This window comes from Marmota marmota, unplaced genomic scaffold (assembly GCF_001458135.2).
Source record: "Marmota marmota marmota unplaced genomic scaffold, marMar, whole genome shotgun sequence".
In the NCBI taxonomy this organism is placed as follows: domain Eukaryota; kingdom Metazoa; phylum Chordata; class Mammalia; order Rodentia; family Sciuridae; genus Marmota; species Marmota marmota.
Window position 1 is genome coordinate 4,446,208 of NW_026000051.1, and position 10,397 is coordinate 4,456,604.

Below are 10,397 nucleotides of genomic sequence, written 5' to 3' on the forward strand. Positions count from 1 at the left end.
CTTTGTAATGCTACCGGTCACACTTAATTACTCAGAACATGAGATGATCACTAAAAAATCTACCACCATATTTGGCTAAATAACTAGAATTATTTCATTTTGCGGGATAACTGCAGCATCAGCAAGGGCAGATCACACATTCTAAGTGCTTACTTCTTGCTAGACCCTCATGCTTGGAGTTTTGTCTGTTATTTAATTGAAATGTTCCCGTGACCTCATTAGGTGTGGACTTGTAAAATTCGCATTTAACAAATGAGGAACCTCAGAGATGTTGAGAATGTGTCCACTCTTTAACATGTGGAGCCATGAGTGATGACAGAACTTCATTTTACATTGAAAACAGGTCCACTGCACGCTGCATGCCAAGCTGCACACAGAGCAGGTGAGCATTTATTTCCCATCAACCATTCTCAGAGGGCTGAACAGGTTTATACACAGCACAGGAAGGCAGAGCAGTGAGGACAGAAGAAAGGAAAAGGTGGGTTTAATGGCTGCCAGATAATTTTTTCCTTCCTGTAATCTCTGTATGAAGACACAATCTTTCAGAGTCAGCTTTTCTATTACTGTAAAACCCAAATGCATGGCAATAGCATATCTAGTCAGTACTCAGGTCCTTTCAAAATAGGTTTTGCTATACTAGAGTGCAAAGGACCTTAATTTTTAACAATGACCTTGACAGGAGCATACTCTCAAGGGGTAAATCTAATGAAATTAAGCAAAGGCTAATGGGATATAGTGGAACTCAGACTGAAACGAAATGGACAGATTCATTCAGAGATGACTCATAATATGATTAAGTGTAGACCGAAGAAGAAAAACAAAGAAATTGGAGAATTATGGCACAATAAGGAGTACTCAGCAAGCCTCAGGGTTATTCTCCTTTTTAGCAAAAACAAACAGGGAAGAACTACTGCATAATCAGGACTTGAGAAACATGATCTGTGTAATAAATCTAAGCTGGTGGTGGATGTCTACAGCCACCACCAGATGAAGACGACTTCTTCCAGGTTTGGAAGAATAGAATTTCCTAGAAAATCACAATAGTCATTATGCCTGATACCACTGTCAAATTTTAAATCTATAACTATGAAAATTTCAGAAAGGGTTTTGGTAATCTCAATTTGGATTTTACATTTCTAAAAAATAGAATTTCTTCTGATTTAGGTAAGCCTTATCAATATTCATAGTGAAATATGTGTTTCATTCCCAAAAAGGCAAACAGAGGACCTAATGCTCTTTTAATCACAAAGTTTTTTTAAAAAAATATTTATTTTTTAGGTGTAGATGGACACAACACAATGCCTTTACTTTTATGTGGTACTGAGGCTGAAACCCATGTCCCTCCCATGCTAGGCGAGTGCACTATCGCTGAGCCATAATCCCAGTCCCTAATCACAAAAGTTTTAATACTTATTTGCCCAGGACTATGTTTTCGGAAATCTGTGTCAAGGTAGAGATGAAAACATCAGTGGTGTTTAATTTAGTATTAATGGAATGCAGTTAGTGGAAAGAACACTGGACTAGGATCACATTTGAGTCCTGGTTCCAGATGTGCCACCCACCAGCCAGTTGTGTGATCTTAGACAAGTCTCATTTCTTCATCTACAAAACAGACTAAAATGAGCCTTTAAGGCCATTTTTTTTTTAATAAAAAAAATTTAGTTGTACTTTTGGCAAAATCTAAGGATTTTGTTAACTTTAAGCAAATTCCTAAGAACATAGTAAAGGTTACAGCTGTCATTTAGTAAACTGCTACTAACGTGTGCCTGATACACTTTAAACACTTAACAAAGGTTTAACCTACAGCCCTTACAATCCTCTCCTTGCAGTTGTAATCATCATCCCCAAAGAATGTCATCAGTTTTCATTATTATAAACCATTTTTCAGCCTCTTTAAAAAAAAACTACCCCCCACTTAGAGAAACTCAAGGCTCAGAGAGGTTAATTTCCTTTTTCTTACTTTTTTTCCTTTTTTTTTTAGTGCTAGGGATCATACCCAGGGCCCTGCTTGTGTTAGGCAAGCACTCCACCACTGAGCCCTAGCTCCAGCCCTGGATTCTCTCCAAGATCACAAAGTTTCTAAATTAAGGATTTAAAATATGAATAGATGAATTTAAAATGAGCTGCCTTTTATTAAATCTGTTGTAGATATGATTAGATTACGGGCACACGATCAAGACACACAGCAGAAGTATCAAGACAGGAAGCCCCGTAAGCACTGCCTCTCTCTAGCTGCGCTCCAGCAGGGGCCGGCACAGAGCAGTTACTTCATGTGCTGAGCAAGGGTCTGAAGGAGGGAGTAAAGGTCCTGCCAAAGGACAGCAGGATGCTGTGCTCTTAGGCCATCATGTGAATCTCATAGTGGCGGCTTTCAGGTTCTCATAAAATGGCAACCTGAGATTCGACAGTAGCTTCTGTGCAGTCTGAGGTGCTGTCTCTGTGTCTATGGCTGTCACTGAAGCCCCAGGAGGTGACCTGTTGCCAGAGTTTAGCTCTTTTTGTCATTCATTAGGAGTCTGGAATAATCGAAACAGGCCTGTTGTTGGAAGGGGCCACACTGTCCTAGAGTCCACATCCCCCTCTTTCGGAAATCTCCCCTCCTGTTCCCCAGCACTCTAGCCCACGGCAAGCTCCAGGTGGCTGGCCTGTTTCAGGGTGCTCTCTTCCCAGTTTGATTTTCTATTGAGTTGATCTGCCTCCCTATCAAAATATTTGTTTCTCTATCCATCAAAAATGGTTTATCTAAGAATCTTACCATTTCTTTTGGACACCAAGCACTTTTTAAATTAGAAACTTAAAAAAAAAAAGGCTTTGCAAGAGTAAGTTCCTGAGAGAGTGGCTCTATATTTTCTGATTTAAGATAAAATGCTGGGACCAGGATAAGTATTGGCTGTATCGGAGATTCTTACATTTAATATCCATGGACTAATGAGAGATGTGGGAAGGAACCTAAGGCTCACTCACCCTCCAGCATGCCTGGTTCAGGATATACACCCTCTGCTTGCCTTGAAAACAAGGTATTAGTTTTATAAGGAAATCAGACTTTGCTAACACCCCGGTGGACCATGCATTCAATGGGCTAAAGAGAGTTGATTGGGAGTCACCCATCTTAGAAGTACTACGAGTCCCACAAATAAAGACATTTGTAGAAGCAGCTACTCACTAACCATCCACTAGCAAGACGCCAGCGTCAGTGGAAACCAGCAAGGCCTGGCCCCAGGGATCTGCGCACACAGCTTCGTGAGGGAAATTACTGCAGAAACACTGGGGCTCCCAAGGCTGCGAGGCAACACAAGCATCGGAAAATGAGTGCACCAGGAAAATACATGGCAGCCCCCAGGTGGAAAGGACAGAGAGCAGACGCCTGAAACAGCAACACAGATGCGCCATGGGAGTGGTCACGCCAAACCCTGGTTGCTCTGGGGTCTGGACTCAGTCATCTTCCTCAGGAGGAAGATCTCCTTTCAAATCCATATGCAGTGGGAAAGCAGTGAATCCACATTTCTGGTGCCATGACCTGTCCATGTGATAATGACATTTCTGGGACAATCAAAACATTGGTAATATCTCAGTAAATGGTTTTCTTTAACACCTGGAGATTGGGCCACTTGGCACTTTTTTCTTTTTCTTTCTTTTTTTTTTTTTTTAAGAGATTAACATTAGTTCATCATAAAAGCAGGTACCACATAACTTCAAAATTGTGATTCCTGTGTTGCTGATTCAGTAAAATCATTCAATCATGCATAATGCAAGAATTGATATTATCTTAATATGAAAATGCTTATTGATCAATAAGGCTACAAAATCTTAAAGAAAAATATAATAATAATCTGTTGCCAACAAAATGACTCCTGTTCCCCCATGTTCAAACTGCATGAATTCTTCTTTGAATCTTAGTTTTATTTTCATTTTAGGCATAAGGAGTTATTATTCTCAGACATAAGGGCCCAGTGTGGTCCACCTGTGTGTGCACACACAGTTGTGCCTGTAAGTACCCAGTGAAGCCATGCTCGCACCCTGAGAGTAGAAGAAAGGCTTTCTGGACCACCTTTAGAGTCCTGGGCACTGAGGGTGGACATTGTATCTTATTTCTAGCTCAGAGGAGAAAAGCATGCTTCCCCTTTAGGAAACCCACAGCATTGAAAAAGAATATCCTAACTGCTAAGATAGACCTGCACTGTTCCAAAAAGATTGCCTAAAGAATGTGAAAACATTTTATAACCTGAAGAAGGGCTACACAAGAGCATATCACTAATTGAAGTGGCATTTCCCCAAGAGGAGTTCTGGCAATTCTGAGCTTGACACTTGTAGCAAGAGGACATGAAAAAGCAAAGCCAATACAAATGTCATCCAGGAGACAGACACAGAAACCAGTGCATGAGATAACACTGAGAAAGAACAACCAAGTCTTTGTTTTCGGACCAAAGGACACAAGTTGGGGATACTCAAGGAGAAAGGGGTTTTCACCCTAGGATCTGGGGGCCCTAGAGGATCCATGGGGACTGAAGGAGATCTGTAAAACCCCAGAACTTACATCTAAAATGTTCTGAATGTGCCACTGACATTTCAGTGTATGTGGGTGTCCATGGTGAGTCTGTGTTCTCAGAGTGCCAGTGACCAGGAGATCTCAGGAATCACTCTCAAGGCATGGAGTGTCAGTGATTGACTCAGATTCAGCCACACAGAGGCTCTGATCTGAGTACGGGCAATGTTTGCCCATGCCCCAGACCCCTTCTCCCAGGCGAGAGGCTTGTGCAGATTTTGTGGAGTGGGAATGTGGCCCAAGTGCAGGACTTCTGGGGGGCTCCTCTGAGAATACCAACACAGATCATGAAACAGTGGATGCCCAGGACATTGACAAAGCCCAGTTATTTGGAAACAGATGGCTCTATGGAATAGCACGAGGGACTGTGGCTTCTGCAGTGCCAAGTGACAAAGTTAGTGGGGTCCTCTGGAGCAGTGCTTCTCCAAGATGGCCCGTGGCAGGTTATAAGCCAACCGCAACAAGGAGGTTGCTCTTTGTTGTTCACTAGTGAACAAGTTATGGGACAACAGACCTTTTTTAAAAAAAATATTTTAGTTGTTGATGAACCTTTATTTTATTCATTTATTTATATGTGATGCTGAGAATTGAACCCAGTGCCTCACACATGCAAGGTAAGCACTCTACCACTGAGCCACAATCCCAGTCCTATATCTAAGAACTCCTTAAGTATGTTATTGAATTTTCCTGTAATTTGGTATTTACAAAGTGCTTGAAAACACTGTTCTATTCTATACAGAAAGAGACAGTGGAAATTTCTGCTCCTTGGGAAAGAATGCTTTGCCATGTACATTGTCTGAAGTTGTTGGTGGTTTTTGGGCATCCACTGCATTTGAGCTCATCATTTTTCTAAAGCAAACTTTAAAGTATACAGGCTCAGATCATCTGTGTCTTTATCACCTACATAAATATCTCCTTAATTCTTTTGCTTTTATAACGAATGCTTCTCTAGTGATGTACCATGTGACACTGTTCCATTTAACTAACTTACTTATTCAGAGTGTAATTAAGAACTTAGCGTATTGTTTTACAGTACAAAAGCATGGATATGGTAAGCGCACACTGCAATTTGTTTTTCTTTTTTCCTGTTCTATTTTTATCACTTAGTTTTTCCCCAGGGAAAGTGAAAATAGAAAGTCCATAGACCACAGGGGTTTCTGGCTGGTGAACCATAGATTAAACAGGGGTTTCCACCTGTCTCCTCTGCGTAGCAGCCTCACCATACCCTGGGAACTAGTTAGAAATGTAACCCTTTGGCCTCTCCCAGACCTAATGGGTCAGGAACTGGGGGTGATTCATACACACACACCAGCGCTGGGGAAACCCTACTCCAGGGCCTCTCTGTTTAGAGGGCGCTGTGCTCATAAGAGATGTCCACTCTTGGCCCAGTCCAGGCCTACTGCATCAGGACCTGCAGTTGGTTAGGATGGCCAGGTGTCACACATGCACAACAAGTTGGAGGAGCACCGCAGGACTGGCCTGGCTGACTGCAAGAGTCCACAGTGGAAACCCAGAGGTGCTGCCTGAATGATCTGGGCTTTCCCTGGGACTGGGTAGGAGCAGAGCTCTTCTTTCTTCCACCCCAAGGCCTTTTCCAAAGAGTCTCAATAACTTTACTGAGGACAAAGAAATTCACAGTTTAAGTTGAAAGTATCAGCAACTCACCTCTTTTTTACAGATCCCTGAAGTGGCCAAGCTTGATGGGGCATCCCCTCTCACAATGGACTTCAGTTTTAGAGCCTTATGGGACAGAGATCTCTTTTAAGTTTGTTATCAGGCAGCAAAAGAAAAGCAGGATAAATAATTGAGATTTGAAAATAATGTGATATTTTAATAAGTGGGAGTGACTACAGGTTCATCTACTGACTCATCCCTAATGATAAAGAATGAAGCTCGGGCTGGGGATGTGGCTCAAGCGGTAGCAAGCTCGCCTGGCATGTGTGCGGCCCGGGTTCGATCCTCAGCACCACATACAAACAAAGATGTTGTGTCTGCCGAAAACTAAATAAATAAATATTAAAAAAAAAAAAAAAAAGAATGAAGCTAGTGGGACAGGGTGAAGCCCCGGTCACAATGACCTGGCCCAGATCATTTCAGTTTGTTCATCTCTAAGAACTGTGATTTCTAAGCCAGGCATGATGGCACATGCCTGTAATCCCAGCAGCTCTGGAGGTTGAGGCAGGAGGACTGCAAGTTCAAAGCCAGCCTCAGCAACTTAGTAAGGTCCTGTCTCAAAATAAAAAAGGGCAGGGGATGTGGCTCAGTGGTTAAGTGCTCTTGGGTTCAATCCCCAGGATACAACATACACAACCCCCCCCCCCCCAAAACCCCCTGTGCTTTCTTAACTGTGAGCATTGAAAATTCAGATTCCCAGGTCCCTTTTCAAACCTGATGGCTCAGAATCCCTGAAAGGAGAGGCCAGGCATCTTTAAACAAGGACCGATGCACCTGTCTTGGAAAAAGTGATCTCTCCTCCAAGATCCTTGACTGTGGGTCTCCTTCACCCACCCCCACCCCCTCGGCTTGTGCCCTACTGCCTGTCAAACCTTATCTTAGCTGGCAGTCCCCCTGCCCCTGTTTCCCTGCTGGGATGGGGGATCTGGGAGGAAGCTTGGAGCTGAAGAGCGCTAGTATCACATGGGACTGAGGCAGAGGCAGCATGAGTTCCTCCAAGGCCTGGGACACGGGACAGCATGACAGTGGCTTCATGGAAACAGAGTGGACATTCAGGCTTCCTGTGAGCAGAACTGCCACTCTGTGCTTCCTCTTGCCATGGGTGGGTCAAGGTACTTTTCCCAAATTGGTTCCCTACTCTTCAGAAAATTCCTAGGAGGCAGGCAAGTGGTCCCTGCTCCCTTGAAAGGAGTGCTGTCCTCTCACCGATACCTACAGGGAACTATAGCTGTACACTCAAAAATCTCACTCATGGCTCCCATGGCAATCCTAAGAGAGATCACGGAGCTGTGGCGACGGCAGGCAACATAAATGCTTCTGCATGTGGGTGTCTGCTTTGGATGTCTTGCAGAAGAGGTCTCAGAGTAAAACCCACCTGCCCTATTCTGACAAACTCTGCCTGGCGGGCCTCCTCTTTCTTCCGGGCTGACTTGGGCGATTCGGGTAAGACATCACTGAAAGACCGTCTATTAAGCATGTTCTGGAAAAACAAACAAACAAACAAACAAAATAAGCTGTGAATTCCACAAGCAGTGGTCAAGTCCCACCCTCTGGCTTCTCTTAATGCACAGACCTGTTGCCCAGATGGTTCTATTTCTACCCTCTGTATTTATGTATTCATTCAATAAGCAATTATGGAGCACCTGTGTGCCAGGTCTGTGTCAGACTTGGGGATGAAGTGTCCACAGGTAGGAGCCCCCCACTGCATAATGGCTGAGGATGTGGCCTTTGAGACCAGGCAAACCAGAGGCCCCTTGCTCAATGACTTATTAACAGTGTGACTTGGGCCATACGCTGCACAGCTCCAGGATGCTGTTCCATAGAGTGGTGCCTCAGGAACACAACACTGAATTCTACAGGACACTACCCCGGAACTACACCTCCGAGGCCCCATGGGCATGTAGGGTAAGTGGTCAGTCTTGAGTCTGTGTAGTTGACACCTGTCTCCCAGGTGTGTTATGAGGATTAAATGAGATGGCACATGTAAGGTGCTTAGCACAACTCTTGGTGCATACTAGGCCAATGCTACAGTCCCCTCTAGACCATGGTGAGAGAACCGGGTACCCTCACCCACTCAGCAAGCACTGACTGAATGCCTACACCTCTGCCAGACTTGAAGGATGTGGCAGACACTGTCTCTGTCCTTGTGGAGCACAGAGGCGAGTGGGGGTGAAAGCTAGTAGCTAATGACATGGTTAGCACAGGTGACCACTGCTATGCAAGGCAAATCTCTGGGACACAGCAGAGCATTTTATAGGACTGGCTAAGGGGACTGGCTTCTACTGGAGGGTTGGGGATGCCTGCCAAGGTGGCAATACCTCAGCTGAGACCTGAGGGGCATCATTACTCATTGGTACCTTCCTTGTCCTTAGGGGGAAAAGGAATTGATAGATTATCAAGTCAGCCCTTCAGGGTCCTGGTTTCAGCCAGGCCGACTCCCTGAGAACTGTTACAGAGCACCAGCCAAGAAGATGGCAAGGGTACTGTAAAAGGACAGTGGTCACATCAGTTCCTTCTGATATCCTACACTTCAACTGGGTGAGAGCCAGACACCTTTATTTTACCTACATTATCAGGAATAATTATTTCTATAGGAGTTCATGAATGAATACACAGATTCTAAGGGAATTCCCCTACTTGTCCTGTGTTTTCTTATTAAATAGGGAAATGTTTTAAACAGTGATGATGTTATTCTGCACTAATGAGTCTCTGACCCTGGTGAGCTCACACGTGCCCCTGAGGAAGGGCTAGATCTCATCAGTGTGGACATACCATGGACTAGGAAATATCTGGCACTAAGGGGGTTTTTCAGGAAATGAAAATGCTAGTTTCAGTGCTGATTATGAAGCAAGCCAAGAAATCTTAGAAAAGTACTCCATTTCTCCCTTCCATCCCCATTTTTGCCCAATTGTTGGCTGCATGGCATAGAAAACACTGAGCAGTTTACCAAGGACAACACCCCAAAAAGCACTCTCCAGTGCCCAGATGTTGCTGACTGACATTTACAACCACCCCTGCTTGCACCCTGATTTCCACAGGCCTCAGCTTTGTGAAAATGCCTTCTCATGTTGGCACTCGACACCCCACTTGTTGTGTCAGCTGCAGTGGCTGCGGACAGGATCAAGGCGACACCTGTGCTTTAACTAGGGCCACATTGCTAGGACTATGATCTCAGCTCACACCCCACAGGAGGGAAGGAAGACCGCGGGCCAAGTACCTTATGCAAATCTGGCATCAGGTCCTGGTGTAAAGATCGAATCAACATGTCCAGAGTGCGCCGACGTTTCTGGGCAAAGGTTGGGGTTTCCAAGGTGGCTTTTTCGCCGTTAATTACTATGACAAAGAGTAAAAAGGGGATTGCAAACATCAGTAGCTACTGAAGAACGTTATTCTCAAGAAGACCCTTCACAGTGAATACCACCTACCTTCCCAGTACTGGTATTACCATCAATGTGACTGTCCCTTCATGGAAGAATACTAAAAACCCTCTAAATGTCTCTGTGCCAAGACATGCAGAGTCCATAGGCATGTCAAGCTTGGCTTTCTTGTAGGACTTCAAGCTTTTACCGAAATACCTCTTTAACCAAATACCCATCAATCCACCATGCATCTACCCACCCATCCAACACAAGGGGCCAAACCACCAGATGTCATTCCAACAAAATGCAGCAAATATATAACAATTGTCTCAACAGAATACTGGGATTCTTAGCCTAATGGAAGTTTCTTCTGGAAAGAAGTAGGGTTTTAGTGAATTACAGACACTAAAAGCCAATAAAGTAGAAAGCGCAGTCATGTATTAGAGCACAGAACAGGAAGTATGAGCTCAGGAGTCTGAAGTCAAGGCAGTTTTGGGTATGGGTCCTGGCTCTGCTACTAGCTGTGCATTCTCTCTCTCTTTTCTAGTACTGGGGACTAAACCCACAGCCCTGTGCATGCTAGGAAATCACTTTATCATTTAGTTGCATTCCCAGCCCTCTTTAAAATTTTATTTTAAGACAGGGTCTTGCTAAATTTTCCAGGCTGGCTTTGAATTTACTATCCTCCTGCCTCAGCTTCCCAAATAGCTGGGATCACAGGTGTGCACCACCACACCCAGCCTGGCTGTATATTCTTAAGCAAAATTTTGAGCTTCTTGGGGCTTCAGTTTTATATATATATATATATATATATATATATA

At 44.1% G+C, this 10,397-nt stretch overlaps 1 protein-coding gene across 12 annotated transcripts in view; it reads right to left on the bottom strand.

Annotated features, from left to right (window-relative positions):
* Positions 1-10,397, bottom strand: part of Garnl3 (GTPase activating Rap/RanGAP domain like 3) — a 132,268-nt gene that overhangs the window by 30,274 nt on the left and 91,597 nt on the right. For all 12 annotated transcript variants that reach the window (XM_015497566.2, XM_048813003.1, XM_048813005.1 and 9 more), the window contains 4 exons: positions 9,435-9,550; positions 7,593-7,697; positions 6,209-6,283; positions 3,168-3,279 (listed from right to left, as the gene is read on the bottom strand). In XM_015497566.2, the coding sequence (XP_015353052.1) occupies positions 3,168-3,279; positions 6,209-6,283; positions 7,593-7,697; positions 9,435-9,550 (408 nt within the window). The remainder of the gene's footprint in view (positions 1-3,167; positions 3,280-6,208; positions 6,284-7,592; positions 7,698-9,434; positions 9,551-10,397) is intronic.